Source organism: Bombus pascuorum, chromosome 4 (assembly GCF_905332965.1).
Source record: "Bombus pascuorum chromosome 4, iyBomPasc1.1, whole genome shotgun sequence".
Lineage (NCBI taxonomy): Eukaryota > Metazoa > Arthropoda > Insecta > Hymenoptera > Apidae > Bombus > Bombus pascuorum.
Genome location: NC_083491.1, coordinates 540685 through 558474, shown reverse-complemented (window position 1 = coordinate 558474; position 17790 = coordinate 540685). Strand labels below are relative to the sequence as shown.

General features: G+C 43.6%; 1 protein-coding gene across 15 annotated transcripts in view; it reads right to left on the bottom strand.

Annotated features, from left to right (window-relative positions):
• Positions 1-17790, bottom strand: part of LOC132906381 (protein muscleblind) — a 408430-nt gene that overhangs the window by 375858 nt on the left and 14782 nt on the right. For 13 of the 15 annotated variants that reach the window (XR_009657977.1, XR_009657978.1, XM_060958509.1 and 10 more), the window contains exons 2-3: positions 11260-13172; positions 10012-10368 (exon numbers count right to left, since the gene is read on the bottom strand). The exons of 1 other annotated variant lie outside the window; for it this stretch is intronic. Coding sequence is in view for 12 of the 14 variants with exons in the window: in XM_060958509.1 (XP_060814492.1) it covers positions 10012-10197 (186 nt within the window). In the remaining 2 variants the exon portion in view is untranslated. Of the gene's footprint in view, positions 1-10011; positions 10374-11259; positions 13173-17790 lie in introns of all 15 variants that reach the window. One more of the 15 variants, XM_060958510.1, reaches the window with a different exon arrangement.

Here is a 17790-nt window from a genome sequence, read left to right as displayed (position 1 = left end):
ATCAGCACTTCATTAGCGCGTTCTCAGACTTCTGACGAAGGCAGCTGCAACGCCGCGCCGGTGAAACGTCGTAACGCTCTTCTAAAAGGATACGGCTTACACCCGGAAGACTACCACGACTATGAACGACAAAACTCTGGCATCGTGAAAGCCTTCTGGATAGATAATTCCTTCGGGGAAAGTTGCTTCCTACGCCGCAATCCCATCGACGAGGAGAATCGAGACCGAGTCTCGGTGTTGTTTTTTCAAAAGAAGCGTACCATCGATCTCGCCGCGATAGCAAATAAATCGCGTTTCCTCGTTCCTCACTCGTCGTCGTATACGATTTCTTTATACGCGTGTATATATCTTTGACGAAAGAGAGATAAAAGTGTCATAACAAATTAATCCAACGTTAATACTCATTCGAGGGAATGAAACGCGGGTAATGGCCATTTTTGATCCGATTCGAATCGAGTGTTCTGGTTACGTAACAAGTGTGCCGACCTGCCAGTCGAGACTTAATTTATTTGATTTATTACGCGGCATCCATTTCGAACGAATACCCGATGCTCTCCAATCGATAGCCATCCCCTCCATCTCGTACACACGTAAACTCTACACCTGACGCAAAAATTATACAGACAGGCTCCAGCTATCTCTCTAAATGGCCTGGGGCCTGGTGTCTAAATCGACCATTTTGCGAATAACCCAAGAATATCGTTGTACCAAAGACGAACTGTTCAACGATAAGTTTATTACTTACGCGTTACGTTCTATCTCGGACGCTCCTATTGCTCTTATCGAGGTGCAAAGAGAAGACAGATTCGTAGAAAACGAAGAAAAAAGAGGCGGAAGAAGACGGAGGAGTACGATCCAGAGACTCGGAGAGAAGGGTTTATCTGGCATAGCCGAAGACAGGAAAGCAACTATATCGTCTGGCACGGGCATAGGCACCGAAGGCAGCAGGGCTACGGGCCAGGAATCGATAACACATGACAGCATATAGGCACATACTGGACTGACCACAGAATGCCATCCGCGCACCTCCCATCACCCTTGTGTCCCTAACTCGCCTCTTTACCCCTGCCTCCCGGCCAGTTGCATCCCCAGGACACACGCACGGAAATGCACGCCCGTGCAGCTCACCGTTCGTGTGTGTGTGCACGTGTGCGTACACGGATAGGCACGGTAGCCACCCATTCCATCCCCTCGCGTTCGCCACTCCACTCTTCCTTCGACCATGCAGTACGTTTCCTCTTCCATCCCCTTGTAACCTTTGGTGCCAACCGTTCCGACCGTTCTATTACAGCGACAGGCATTGCGGCTAATGCCGTTCAGCCGTAAATTACGTGCAAGCGATAGACGGTAACCTGGGTGGCACCGCACCTGTACGATTTTTAACTTTGCCCTTAGCCCGGTGCACTCGGGTCGATTCGCTCTGATCCACGCGACCACAGACGTATACACCGGCTATAGTGGTATCTGGCTTCCGAAGCTCACTATAACCGGAGAAACCGGAAAACCCTTTCGAAAGGTATGCAGGTATCGAAAGGTGCCTGTACACAGGCTAGACGCAACAGAGATATCGCGATCGCGCGTGCCCCTCTTTCGAATCGAACCGAAAAATATGAGTACGAACGGGTTAATAAAGGTGCAACAGGAGACTTTTTTGACAAACGATCGTTATCGCTACGAATAACGTGCTTATACGCGTTACAGTTTTACAACGGCAGATGTTTTCATCATTTTGACGTATCTTTTCAAATAATTTCTATAAACTTTCGTTGTTCCCGATCCTCCTGGCTGAACATTAATCTTTTACGAATCAATCCTATTACCGACAATCTGAATCGACTGCCACGTTTCGCGTGCGATTAATACTTGCCACATCGTACGCAAAATGAGAAATATTCGATTAATCGGTAAAGTACCATCGCCGTCCGACGATAACCACCAACAACGATGCTAAACGATACGTTAAAAAGCATGCAAGTCGAATCACTTTCTTTTCACTCTTGTTCTTTTTACAGATCTTCCGAGACTGTGAAAAAGAAACGTGAAAGCGACAGAAGCGTGTCCACTCGACGATGTGTACATACACACACACACAAAGAGACGTATACATATATACATGTGAAAACCGCGTCTCTCTAGGGACCGGATGAGACAGAGAAAAATAGAGGAAAAAGGCGAACGCCAAAGTCTATGGCAGGAGAGAGGCAGGTAAGAGATACGCCAAAGAGAGAGAAGAGCTCTTGATCTTTCGAGGCAATTAAATGAATTTCCACTCGGCTAGAATGGCAAACGTTTAGAGACGGTTCCCTACGTAAGATATTCCGGTGAGCACTCCGAGATATCAGAGAGGTAATATCGGGAAGGAGAAGAGACGTAGTTTGTGGGCTAGAAGTAATACACGAGAACCTGCCAGTCTGCCTGCTTGCTCGCACGACTGTCTGTCTCTCGGCTCAGGTTGGTCGAGGTCGGTCTCTTCGATATATTTACAACACCGTGCACAGGCCAGCTGCCATGGTGATCTCATAACGGTAACTAATCACATGTTTCTAAGAAATATTACCACATCGTACGGCGTTGGACGGAAAAGAATCCTAGCGCATTGTCTTCCTAACTTTTTCCTGTTACCTAAGGTTTCTAGAGAATACTTTGAGAAGAAAGAGAATCGAAGAAAGTAAGTGAATCGTTTAAAATATTACAAACAAATTAACGCATAATCAGAAACGAATCAGCCTAAAAAGTTACTTGAGAAAATACTTGAACGGTCTTCTCTACCGAGAGAAAGCAGCGATATCAGAAACGATTCTTTTAGCGAATTAAACGAAATACTTCTTAAAAACTAACGATAGACGTAAAATAACAGCGAGTATCCTCCTATTCTTTCACGAACGAAAACATTTCCGTTTGGTAAATGGTCCGAGGCTTTTGCAGAGCGCTGTAGGGCCCCGTCTTTCTGTCTGCCTTATGTCGCCCAACTCGAATCGATTCCGAAACTAACAATGCACGGGCTATAAGCCATTGCACGCTTCTCCGTCCCTCTAGTTGTTCCCGCACTGATCGTTCTCCTTAACATATATCATGAGACTTTTCGATTTTCTATTCTCTACTGCTCCACCCCTAAAAACGCATTAACGCGACAACTCTTCGAAATTGAAATTCAGAGCGCGCCCGTGAAAAAAAGAAACCGACCAACGGGAAAGCGTACACCGCGATAAATATAAATCCTCGATCCATCCCTCTTTTTCGCTTTGTGTCTCTCTTTCATGGTGTTGCAACAACGCGCAGCATCCACGAGGCGGTGCCAACGAACGAATCGAACGAACTCGTGGCACGTCGGAGTTCGCGTGCCATACACGGGAAGGAGGTCAAACACTTCGGCGATGCGTCGGCCTTTAACCCCGAACGAAAGACGGGGCTGAAAAACGTTCACCTCTTGCTCCGATGCGCGCAATTAACAAGTGTCTTTCGTCGGCGGCCGATCGTCGGACAAACGTCTGCTCTTTCGTGACGGAACATTCTCTGCGTATTTGGTACGCGCGTACATGGTCGTAATGGTACGTAGTTCGAATTAAACGATCGTCCCTTGGATTCGTGCCTCTTTCGTGACAAATTTGTTTTCGATAGTAAATACGGCAACATAATGTTACGGACTGCGATACACCAAAAGAGGATTGTCCGCGGAATCGACGCTTGAAGCTAGAATTATCTGTTGCTATCACGAAACGAAAGAGATCCAAAGGTAAAACTTGGCTCGAGTCGCTAATAATTCTTTTTGACCACAGAGGGTTAAATTTCCAAAAATTCCACTTAACGAGACATCCATCGTCACCTGGTATCTCTCTATAACGCTGTAACGAGTACCTATTGTTGATCGCTATCAAAGAGCCGATATCAAAGCGATTCTGGCGGTAAAAACTGGCAAGGTGCCAAAAATCATGTTTCCGGATTGTATCGTGGCGCGATCGACGCAGAGCGGTCTGCACAGCATGCAGGAGTATGTATTTCCCCGGGTCCGGTGTCGAGCTTGCACAGTAACTTTAGATTCTTGCGGGATTCACCGGCCAACGACAGCGTCGTATTTCCGTGTCGGGATCAGAAAATCGCATTGGTGGGCTGTAGAGGAAGGAAAGAGAGGAGGAGAGACGTTTCACGGTAGCAGACACGAAAAACATAGTTAACAGCTGCTACCGTCACCATCGCCGCGCCGCCACCGCCGTCTCGTCCTTTCTCTCTTTCCCTCCTTTGCACTCTCTTTTCGTTCTGTCTTCGTCTATCTTTCCCTCCGGCACCTGTCGCGTCCGTTAACGCGAGACTAAAATACGAAACGACGCGACGTAACTCGCGAACGGAATCGTCTCACGGAACAAAACCTTTCGTTCGACGTCGCTGCGTCTCTGTACCACCGGCGACCACTTCCTTCGTATTCTTACGCGTTTGACGGTCGTGCGTTAGCCGTTTAAGTACCGTTCTTTGCACGCATGGCCAAGGATAAACCGCATCGTTCAAATCTTGAACGGTATTATTTTAGAAAAGAGCAAATCTTTAACTGTTCGTGGAAAAATTATGAATTACCTTTTTAAAGAAGAATAAATCACCTTTCTACCCTTTTAAATTACCTTATCAAACATTGAGTTTTACGATTGTCAATTCTGATTAAAGTTTGGAACTATTTTGTATTTTATAAGTTTGGAAATATCAAAAATTACCTATCAAAACTTAATTATAATTATTTATGATCGTTGGTGTTAATTCTTAAAAGCTGAGAACAAACTTAAAATTAAGCTTGGTTACATCGTTGCGAAGAATACGCTACTACCTAGAAACTGAATGAGTGAAACGAAAAGCAACCTCTCGAGAGGTAATAGATTTACCTTAGAAAGAACATGCGAATTTTCCTTTACAAGATTGAACATTTTCCCGCAATGTATATTTTAATATCTCTATCTTGTACTATAGCTTGAATAATAAAATTCACGTTGATCATATGCTTGACAAATTTTTCAGAACGCGACGATATGGATATTCTTATCCTTTGTTGGTTTTAGGATCCGCCACTGCGCCCCATGGCTTCTCCACAGTCTGAAGAGACACGAACGATACACGCTGGTCGCATGTACCAGATAGCGACAGAATTACCGTGTCTCCCGGCGACGAATTATTCGCATAGGTGGCAGCCACCTGAAATACTACGCCCCAAGATAACCGGAATACAACATCTCGATCGATTAAAACGCTCTTTGTGCAACCCGATTGCCTAACCTTATTACGTCATCGAATGTAATCGTTAGAGATAGGATCAAATACGTCGCGAATATACTCCAGTGTATTTAAACTCAATTCTCGCGAGTAGCAAATTTATGTATTTGTTGCCTCGAAGAATAATGCATAGAGTAGAATACTCGTAACTATGGTGTACGATGCTTGTAATTCTTTCTGGCTATAAAGTTAATCTTACGTGACCCTATAACTAAAATTTCTACAGAATTAGATCGGACAATGACACAGACAATTTTGTTACAAATGAAATCAGATATCGACAGATTTTATTCCATATTTTCGACTTCCTTCCTCCCCGCCCTCCCACCCACCCCCCGGTTGTACTAGTAATTACATCACATTTTGCGTATATATTGTGTATAAATTATCTCGTCGTTGATAATTGCTGGACGTTAATCGTCCAGCATATAACGAGTTACACTTCGTTCGGCCAATTCCTTTTTCGCATTTGTGACTGAACGAATCGTTTCGACGAACAGTTCACAGATCACCAAACGCGTCGTTCCATTTCGTATGCTCGGCTGCGAGTTATCAACGTGGGAACGAGGCTTTATCGTCCCACGTACCGGACGCATGCGAATTGGAAAACGGTCGAATGAAAAAAAAGACGTATCCTCGCGCACATTCACCACTTTATTCACGGTGTAGGTGGACGTATGTTTATATAGGGTATCCCAATTTTTTCCGATCAAGCTTTCAAGAGTTTGGGGGTATGTTGTACGGGTATGAAATTTTACCGTGCAGTTGTACAAAAATACGAAATACGAAGTGAGTGGGAACAAACTTGAAGTTATTACGATTGAGCTATGAATGTTCGTTAGTGTAGATATTATCATTTTATAGACATAATGTTATAGATATTATCCTGACAAAGAACGACATCGGAAGAACCGAGTCAGCTCGTATAGATACGTATAGCTACGTAGAGAAGCAAAGAGAGACAAAGAACGCTACGAAAACCCTGCAGAGTGATTCACGGTGAAGAAGAATCATACTGTTACGAAAATTATAATGCCTAATCGTTTTAGATTGTATAAGGGTGAAATGTTTAAAGATATTGAACACCCTGTATGTACATTTGTAGGTAGATAGGCGCGTGTACGAGAACCACAGAGCAGGGAACGAGCGATAAAGGAAGAAAGAAAAGTCCAATCGTCGGCGGGGCGTGACGAACCGATAAAACAGTCGCACTGGCAGGAGTTTTCGACGTCGAGCCCGCGACATCTGCAACCAAGAAATGGCTGGCACCCGATGTCGTTTTCCGACAAGCGTAAAACGTTTGACAGTCAAATTAATTGAAAGTTTTAAGGTAATTGGAATCGATAACGCCGAGGTGAATAAGAGGTAGCAGCGGGCAGTCGGCCCTTCGAAGGTGGTCGAAGGGTTCACGGGAGTCCTCCGACTGCGGAAATACCAGGAAGAGCCTCGAGAGACAGAGACGATCGAGGGGGAACGTCGTTGAAACCGTTCTCTCTAACTCGGTCATATTCCTCCTTGTAATGGTTCCTCTCTTACACCCGCCACCTCTGATATTGTATATTCCGGCGAAGCAGAGTGGAGAACGACCATGATTAGGCCCGAGGTCTACTTTAATATCCCGCTCCCGTCCAATCGGTCTAATTGGAATCGAACGTACGAATTTCACGAGGATGTGGTCTGGCAGATCGTAATGTTTCCCCGCGCGTGTATACTCTCTTGTACACAGCGTGTCTCGGAAGATCGGGGCTTGATCGATGCTTGGGACAAACGTATCAGAACATTGAAAATTGCAACCTCTTATTACGTGAATTTACGCGCAGTCCTACTGCGTATGCAGCATGTACCTTGTTCGGATTAGCAGAGTAACGACTAACCCGACGTTGATCGTAAACCGATAGAAGAGGTGGTCCACGCGTCTCTTGCGAGAGAATACTCTCTCTTGTAAGAATCCGCGGATATTGGCACGATCGCGTGAATTACTCGTATGCACGTAGGATAATCTACGAGTCCGAAGGGAATCGTTACTTACGCGCCATGAACCCCCTTAGCGATTCCCTCGATAGTACGCGAAAGAATAGCTCCCGATTTTCGGCCACAATTTTCTTCCTTCCAGCAAATTAATCTAGCTTTTACCGTACGATACTCTCTCGAACATTAAACGCGGATGGTAGACGTACGAAACGGCAATAACCTGTTCCCCTTTTATTCTCAGCTCGAAAAATGAGCCTTTATTTCATCGGTGGAGCGTAAGGAGAGCCGCGCTTCTGCCACCTAAACGGCGCAAGAAACGAGGAGTAGACTGACTCTGTTATAGCGGAGAAGTCGGTATGGTCTCCCTCCCTGCTGCCACCCTCGACCAAAGTCTTCGTCTACCTAATGCAATGGTTTATCGTTAATATTTCTTCCAAGTAATATTGGTTCGCGCCTCTTAAGCTACAAGTTTCTCTTATATTCCGTGGAGAGCTCTAAGAAACGGTTCGTTCAACTTCTATTACTATTCCTGCCGATATATTTACATTCGCGTTTTACACAGTCCATCGGGCAGTTTGAAACCGAACGAACATTCGCAAGACGAAAGTATCGTTTCGTTCTATTAACAATTTTATCGCATTCTATCCCACAAATGGAATACTCTATCAGATCGTCGAATAATAGGTAAACGTTCATCGACGAGATCTTGTTTCGGTTATTTTATAATTATAAAATAATTCGATTTTTCGGTTCTTTCGATCACGAGCTCTGGTCTTCTCAGAAGGAAAAACAAAGTTCTCTTCAAAAACTATCCTACGTTTTCGACTAATTTTTCTGAATTTTAAACCAACGCAGTGTCGCATTTGTCGGAACAGCCTGTAGAAAATACTCCCGAAATTCGATCAACGTCGCCAACATCGATGGAAAAAGGATCGAAGAAAAAACAATAATCAGACAATTCGACGAATTCTTGCGTGTACCGGTGACCGAGTACAGACCAGTACACGATGCAGAGGCACGAAGGCAGATTAAACGCGAGGCCCGCATAGACGCGATGTTCTATCCGGTCGAAACAATTAAACGTAACGAGTGCCACTATCGAGTAAGTACGTGCGAGCAGCGAACGATGCGAAGAGATGGCCGAGGATCGACGAACAACGCGGACCTTTAGCCGAGTCTTCATCGACGTTAATGGTTTCCAGAATTAAACCACGACTCGGGCAACGTGGCACCACTCACGTACCGACGTACATATACATCGCTGTCGCACGTTGATGTACCACGACGATGTACGTAGCACGCCGTTTTCCATCGTCCCCGTGACCGATACCAAGAATAATCTAACCGTTTAATCATCCAACTTAATTTCACAAACTGCGAGAGAGAACGCAAAGCTAACTCGGGAGAAACCGGCACCGAGTCGTTCCTGCTTTTTACGCTTAAGTCCTCGTTTCTAAGCGAACGCTCTGTAGAACTCTAAAATCGACGAAGATGCGTTTGCCATTACTCGTCCGGTTGCAGTTTAAATACCTTCCTACTTTGAACAAACAAGAAAACTTTGCACGTACGACGCTAAAATTTTGTTGGATATCTAGAGATCTGAAAGTAGAATTTAGAATAACATCGTACAAGTCAATTCTGAGAACTTTGAAACACATTCCAGAAGAAATAGCAAGGTTCGAGCGAGTTGGAGGGCACGCTCGGAATATTTCCTTTCGTTTTATCTCGTCGCTGCTACTGGTTCGCGCGTATCATTATCACGGAAAACTCTTCCCGTAAACTCTGTCAGACTATTGGCAAGAAGATGTCCAATTTTTGCGCCAGATCCACGCCGGTAAGATCAATTCTGATTCATCAAAGTCGTCGAGCCAGTTTTTCATCTAGTCCGATCACGCGTTGAGTAATTGTCGCTATCAATAACTGCAAATTCAATCCTCGAATTTAATATCTACGAGACGATGAGACTATCGAGCCGCGCCCTGGTCGTATCTTTTTTCTCTTTCTTTTTTTTCTCCTGCGTATACGTATTTGCTCTTCTTGGAGACATTTCTACAACGACAGCTTTATTAGAAGTCGTCCCTATTCGTTACGCGAAATTGAACGTTCCCGAGATGAATTTCAACGAGGAAGCTCGTCCGATTAGCGCGAGAGAGCTACTACGCGGTATACTAATTCGTAAGTGGGAAATTTATCAATCCTTTAACTATATAAATACATTCGTATAAAATTGACTACATACGTATAGAACGAGTTACAAATCTAAAAATCCATGAAATTCGCGATTCGCGAAATTGAATGTTGAATATAGAACACACATATATAAACGCTCTAAAAATGGCAGCTACCTGGTTCGAGAGTTCGATAGGGTGATTATTCACGTAGGTCAGTGCTATCCGCAAACTTACCCAATATCGTTCTTCTTCGCGTCATTTATTATAGAGGAAAGAGTATATACGTATGGTTGTGCGCGATACAAAGCAAATATAAAAACGATTAACGAACAAAGATCTCTCGGGCGAGGAACGAACGACTCGAATAATAAATGAATCGTCAACGGCTATTTTAGTCGTGACTGTTTTGTAATTCTTCCTGGACGTAATTAAAACCTGATTAAGGACAGCACTGATCCTATAGGTGACACAAATACGTGTACCTACGATAATAGATACGTGTGCGCAAAATGGATAGAAGAGGAGATAATGCTTAGCAGCCACAGAGAGTAGCCGAAAAGATGGATTATCAGGTAACCCGATGTGGAAACTCGATTATACACAATGTGTTGTTCGTTACCTTGATACTGTCGTAGCAAGCAGTGACCCGTCCGTTCTGCACCTCGACGTTAGCTGGTGGATGGGCGAACTTGCACTCCGTGTCAGGCCTGGTACACTTGTTGCGCTGGAACTCCCTGCAAACCTCTAGCTGAAGCCATCGAGAGTCCTTGCCGTTCAGTAGGTTATTCATGTTGACCATTGCCATAATTTCTGGCCCTGGAAGATCGCGGGACTCCTTTCTTTAGGCAGGGACTAACACAAAGTCTGGTTTTTTTCTACCGACTCTAGTTTATCCTCCTTCCTCCGTAAACCGTGGCTGTCCGTATGCTGCTCTTCCACGTAGCCTCGACTCTTTAATCTTGTTCACTCGCACCGGCTAATCTTCCCAAGGATACAATTGTTTCGCTTTTTTATTCAAATCGACTCGCGAGCGCTCATTGGCACTTACAAGAATTTCGACGAGCTAAAGAAATTCATATCCGTTCGTTCTTTCTTTCTTTCTTTCCTTCTTTCTTCCTTCCTTTCTTTCTTTCTTTCTTTCTTTCTTGCTTTCTCTTTCAATTCGCGTGTTCTGTTCTTTCAGACTATCGACTACGGTACGACACGTATTGCTTCCGCTTTCAATCACACCAGGCCTTTCATTCACGTGCACAACCGATGAATTGTAACCTACGAAGCGTCCGCTTTCGTTCCCTTTGTCTTTTCATCAATGGAACGACTTGGATGGATATAAAGGTTCGATGCTCGAAACGAGCCGATTTTACGACAGTCGAAAATTCAATTTTATCGAGATCCAAGTTGACGAAAGTAGTTTGATAGTAGTTTGACCGTCGAAGAAGAAGAGTTATTTAACCCTTTATGCCTCGATGGTAATTTAAAGGATCGTTTTCGTTAGAACGGTATGCAACCTTTTTAGAAATACATGCTCCTCTCGTAAAATTTTATATATTCGTTTACGTTGTACCGATTCTAGCAAATATTTCCGTGTTAACATAGAACGTAACTCGGAAGATAAAGACTTGAAACAGACACTTCGCTAGCGATACAAACGAATTTATCTAAATTTATGTAAAATCATTTTATAATAAAAGCATACTACGACTAAAAGGAAATCATCGAATCGATGAAAAAGTTAAGTTTCCATAAATACATGAATGTTCGCGCTCTATCGACCACGTTCGTTCAAAATCTCACATCTATTCGCACGATAGCTCGTCGAAATGCTCGCAGGTGCCTGGAGCTTCGATACTATGGTAAATAATGATACCTTGCGCAAGAAGTATTTCTTTGAGTAGGGTGCGATCTTATTGTCCCATGAACGAGTCCTGCGGCGAGTCGATGATCTTCCAAGAGCTCGGACGATCTTCCTTGTAGATGAATCACGATTGAAAACTCGCGGAAACCGGACGACGTAATCGACGACGTAACGAAGATTTTACTTTATCCGTATGTTCGAGCGCGAATTAACCCGTCGTTACACGTTTCTTCTCGATTATCCTTTCCTTTTCCGAATTTCTCGATTTCCTTTCCTCTGTGTTTTAATTGCCTATGATTCGTTGTCGCGTATTATCGAACACCGTGCGTAGCGTAAAAGGCTTGCGATTGTCAGCGCCAGTTCTACGAGAAATTCTAAACTATATTTAGACCGTCGATGATCACACACATACACACGCACACGCACACACCGTTATCGCCTGGCTGCTCTTTATCAAACACAGTTGTTATCGATCGCGGTACGTTCAGTCGTAACGCAGAGACCGAGTTACGGTTAACTCTGTGCTTGCCAGTTAGCGTAAAAGAGAAAGAGAGCTCTTTCCGTTCCTTTTTCTTTCTTTCGAGAGACTTTGTAATTCCAGCTAGTTTGGTAGACGTGTACGTTGATCGTCGCGTCTCGACCCTTTCGATGATTCACGTAGAAACGGTTGGCTGGAAGAGGAACGCGTTGCACCCTTCTACTCGAGGAAAGTCGGCAGAGGAAGATATTTTCACAGCGTGAAAGAAAGTGAAGTAGTAGAAGAGGCGATATTTATGTTTGTATATTGTCAGCGATTAGGCGCTCTGGCTTCTGCGTTTTTAGGCGTTTTGGCGTCGAGCTTCTGCCACGGTCGACCTGCTTTGCCTCTAGAGACAAGCTAGCGCACGAAAGATCCTCTCTCCGTTTTGATTCTTCCTACCGATATTCGACTTGCTTCGATCTTCCTTTTATCTTCGCACGATGCACTCGTGGAGAGCTTTGGAGGGCGCTTTAGCAACTAGAGCAAGTAGTAGTGGTAGTTTGGGCAAAGCTTGAAAGCCTTCGAGAAGCTATAAACGTCGATCAACGAGTGTATGCTCTCTAGGAACGCGTTGATTTTGTTCTTTATCGAATATATAGGCTGATTGTTGCTGCATTCGAGTTTTGTTGCACAGAGGTGTGTATATATATATATATAATATAATATAATATATATATAATATGTATATATATATATATATATATAAAGAGAGAGAGGTGTGTGTGTGTGTCAAAAAGCCGGTCGTGGTGTCCTTCAAGCCGGTTCTGAAGCTAACGCGTGTCTTGTGTGTAGTCTACTTGGACGAGGAAGGACGACTCCGAGGAGGTAGTAGTAGTAATAGTAGTAGTACTAGTAGTAGTAGTAGTAGTAGTAGGCCGTAAGAGAAAACGGAGCACTCGAATTTTTCGGAAAGATCACCTTAGCCACGGTTGCGCTTCTTGGAGAAGGGGCGAGATAAGGGGGCGAGATAAGGAGCAACGGTGGCGTGATACTGCTGAGGAACGGTGGATGGGAGGAAAATGTCGGAGCGAAACGTTGGAAAGAAACGGAGGGAGAAGAAGACTCGAAGGTTGGAGCAGATTTGAGTGTAAGCACGAAAGAAGGCGGTAGGCGACAAAGCGGGTAAAGAGGCAGGGGGTCAGGGGTCCGGTCGTGTGTCGGATCGTGGAGATCGTACGTGGTGGAAGGGTCGGGTCGTGGTGGTGTGCTGGATCGGGCAAAGGGAAGGGGTGGGATAGGAGAAACGTGGAAACGGTAAAAGAGAAAGACAGAATGGGGGAGGTACGGTAGGGGGAAGGGGGGTTGCGAGTTAGCGAGTGACGTTGCGTTTCCGTTCCTCGGATTTACGTCATTTATTCGGCGCACTCCTGGTTCCTCCCGCGGTCGAACTCCGGATTCTGCTGTTCTGGAAACATACCAAAAGCGAAAACTCGCGTTACTGCGGATGCAAAGGCTTAAAATGCTTCTTGTTTCTGGGGGCTGCTTGTGGAGGGTCGTGGGAAGGGTGACGATCAGACTCGGTGAAAGGCTTTGGCTTTCGAACAGAAAGATACGTAGATAGATATAGATAGACAGATAGATAAATAGACAGATACGTAGATAAGATAGATAGATAGATCGATAGATAGACAAAGGATACATGTTCGTAGGGATTTGTACATGTACGTGTAGAAGGGCCAAGTGTAAATGGATGATAAAGCAGAGGCCGCGAATGGGCAAAGGTAAAGTAGAAAAAGCGCAGGACTACCAATGCAAGCACGCTTAATCGAGTAAGTGAAGGCATCGAGGACGCGCGATCCTTGGTCGATCGATAACTTATTACGCAATGGCGGCCAAAAGAAAGTTTAAAATTGATATCTCTGTACGATATTTTATACGTATCTGTATTTGAAATTCTATTATCTTTCGTTCGCCATTGTATATGGAGTCACGATAAAAACGAAACTGATCGTACGATTCTTCTACCGGGTGTAATTCCATCATTCGCGCGAGAGAAACGAAAAAGAAATGCTAACTAGATCAGATAGTCGCGATATAAAAATTGCATCGATCAACGGTGCTTTCTCAACGTAATGTTTATAACGCGAACCCACGGACACGTGCCACGTCCGGACAACGAAATCTACGTCTGGTGCGCACAATTCCTATCATTTAATATTTCGTGCAATACTTGAGAAGAAATATCAAGTACACCGATCGAATGGAAAGAGCGACGTTCAGAATTCCGTACGATTACGATATAAATATCAAATAAGAAGTACATATATGGGATACTGCTTCGATCATCGAGTCGTGGGGTATGAAAGCGCGAAGTTACGCGATTCTTATCAATATATGTGATCGGCGATGACCGATCGACGAAAACTTTCGCCGCCCGCGACACGACTAAGCGATTCGGGAACAAACGCTACCGTAAGTACAGTTAGCGGAACCGATGTAGCGAGATCGTAAATCGAAGTACTAAATGGCGGCCCTCTCGTCGATGTAACCGTATCGTCGGTGAAAGAGATACAGCGAGGTCGTAAAATCGGTCTGGTATTTAAGTTTACGCGTTTCGAGAACCGGAACAGTAATTTCAGACGCACGCGTGGCGTAAATTTTCCAAGAAATTAGTTTCGGATGAAAAGTTGGAGTAGGAGAATACCGATCGTTCGGTCACTCGACAACGAAAAAATTGTTGCCCCTTTATAACGTAACTTATAAATCTTTAAATTTTCAGAGTCTTTGATAAAACTTTCGAAATATCTGAGATTCGATGACTTTCTACTCTACCAGCAAAACAATGATATCAACTTTACGACTTCGCTCAGCATCTCTCTCTCTCTCGGCAACTATACACGGTCTAGCATTTGCTTTATGTACGAGTCAGGAACAGTTAAGGTAAAGAAAAAGAAACGGCCAAAGAGGGTCGGCGAGAGAAACATAGTACAATTTTCCGTCACGCGAGTAAGCCGCTTACGAAAAGCGGGCCCGAGGCGCTCCACTCGTTTCTCATGTTACCCAGGAAGAGTTATGGGGACGTATGCGCGCGTTCAACGCGCTAGAAAATGCCGGGAAGAAAAACGTTTTCGTTCGAACCGTTTGTTTTCGCGGGGATTTTCGTGGCCACGAAAATCGTTACCATTCGAAACGATTCGACGCGTCGATTCCGACCGACCAGCGGCAATCGTACCCGAGTTTCTCGCGATTAAATAACATTTCGTCCAACTTTCTCGTCACTGACATTTTCCAACACGGTGATAAAAAGAATTGCTCGTATCGCTTCCTAAGTAAAAATCGTCGACGAAACGATCGCGTCGTTAATAATTATGTCAATTCTATTCCTGATACGAACGAGAAGACGACTCTTTATCAAAAGTATCGTATCAACATCGAACTCTCGAGACTTCTCATCTAACCATCCTATTCGCACAAATAAATATCGAATTTTCGCTGTGATAGATCTTGAAACTTGCTACGAAACCTAAGGAGGTGTACTCGCTAATAAGATCAGCAGTTCTCAAACTGCGAAGGAAACGCTGCTTCCTGCCATTTTTCCTCTCTTCTTTCTCTTCGTTAAAGCGCCACAATGTTATTCATTTTCGTAACACAGCGATATATCAAACGATAGATAATAATAAATAGGTAACTTTAGCGAAATACCGTTCTATAGTAACTTTAAGCGAAGGTTCAAATTCGCTAAATTATTGTTTCGCGATAATTTTAAACGATGAAACAAGGAAACTACTAAAACTCGTATAACGTTATTCACACAGCGTAACGAACAAACGCGAACTCTCTCTTTGTTCTTATTTCGATGCTTCTCTTTTGCTTTTATACATATTTTTTCAGCTTTACGATAATAATTGTCCGGTCTTTAGTGCCGAGTCGACAAACTAGCGAAAAGATTTTTTACGAAAAGCGAGCTAAAACGAAACGAATTTATTGTAACAGAAGATAGCGACATTCGTTCGAGACTTCTTTTTTATCAAGACTTCTGCTATCGTTCGATAATCGAACTTTATCGTTTCGAAAGATACTCGATAACGTCCAAGCAACTTGTACTTCGTGGAACTTCAATATTCAGTACAAATATCCCGATATTGCACCAGTAGCTTCCCCTTTTCACACAGCTAATTCAATCTAAAAGATTACTTGCAAATTAACCTATTAACTAGCATCGATTAGTGCTCTTCTCGATAAAAGATATTCCCTAGCTGGCTATCGTTGTTCCCTTATCCTACAATTTTTTATACGCAATTCGCTAACATTTTAATTAAATCTCTTCGTTAAAACGTGCACTGGAATATGGCAAACAGACTTGTAGTAATTTACAATAAAAATAAGAAACAATAATTTATACGTATTTCAAAATAAACTGTCGAAACATTCTGTTTCGTATCGATAGAGATAGAAATTGGTCAAATTTCCCACATTGCGTCATAATCTGAGATATGTGAGAATTGGTAGGTTAACAGATACGACCTTTCGACCCATTGACTTAATCGTAGTGATCAACGAATACGAAACAGCCGATTATTAAAATATAATAACATAACTTTATCAATGACTATTACAGCCGGTATTGCGAACAAAGATAAGACAAGTGGAATATCAAGAGTATCAACCACGTATTGGCATGGTATACCACGTATCTCTGCCCCGTGACTAGTTTTTCGCGTACTCTCGAAAGACTTGGTTCGGCTCTCTCGGTCGAATCGATATACGTGCACGAATGCGGCTTCGAGCTTCGTCCACTTCTTTCACGTGACTACCGCAGAAAAAGAGGGACGACCAAATCAATATCTCACACAGACTTTTCGTGATCGTCGACGTCGACGTCGACGTCGACGTCGTCGGGGACGCCACACAGCGCGTTCGACTCATCCTACCATCGAAGGACGTCCTTGACGTCTGCATCGAATTCGCTCCATCTACCGAATACCTAATTGTCCCTTTGTATGACAGTCTAACGGAGTTCGAAACCTTACACCCACTAAACAACACCCAGCTTCGTCCAACTACGAACACGGATCGCGACAAATTAGATACTGCTTTCGCGATTAACTGGGAATTTAGGGTACAATCCGTGTTCCAAATCGTTAATATTCTTAGTTTAATTAGAATTCGCGTTCAAGTCCAGAAACGAGAAATAACCTGAATTATGAAATGTAAATTTGTATAAAAACACTTACGCGCAGTTACATTTATTTCGTCAATTTGAAATCATATAAAATGGAATGACAAATTGGTGAAACTGTAAAAAGACCGACTATTCTCCGATTTCGATGATTTTTGGATACGTCGTAGAAATCGATATTTTCAACGACTTTCCCCTATACGTACAAGGTCTGCACTTTTCCATTCCGAGATGTTCACGGAATACTATATAACGATACTAGCCATTGAATTCTGCCCCTAGTCGTGCGTCTGTGGCACCGCTATCGTTGGTTACCGGCTCCTACGAAGCGTCCGGATAATATATCGCCTAATCCAAACCTATTATGTTATCCTTTTGTTTACCGTTTGTATAGGTTTCAGACAGATATCGAAAAATCATCGACGTCAGGGGACAGTCACAGCCTTTCTACGGTTTCACGCATAAATTTTCTATCGTTGTGGCATATCCTTTCTTTTCTTTTTTGTTTTTGTTTTTCATACTGCCATAAAAATGCATACCAAAGTAGAATGTAAGATTTCTGATTCGCTCGCAAACGAAATGCGTCAATCGAATATCAGCCTTTAACGTGCCTTTAAAAATATCGAGAATATCGTTGTATGCTTTGATCGTTGATCGAACCTCGTAAAGTCTCTTCATCTCGGTATCCATAAAGAACCAACGCAAATAAACAAGGTAATACTCGTTAATCGCATCCCACGAACGACTGCACCCCCTTTGATGCAGATCACGCGAGAGTCTGACGTTTCACCTTCGAGGCGCATCCACTTTGCACCTACAGTTTCGTGTCTATTTTATAATGCCTCTGCGAGAATCGAGCACGGCTTGCTACGGGATTCCGTTCGACTGTAAACGTCCACTGATC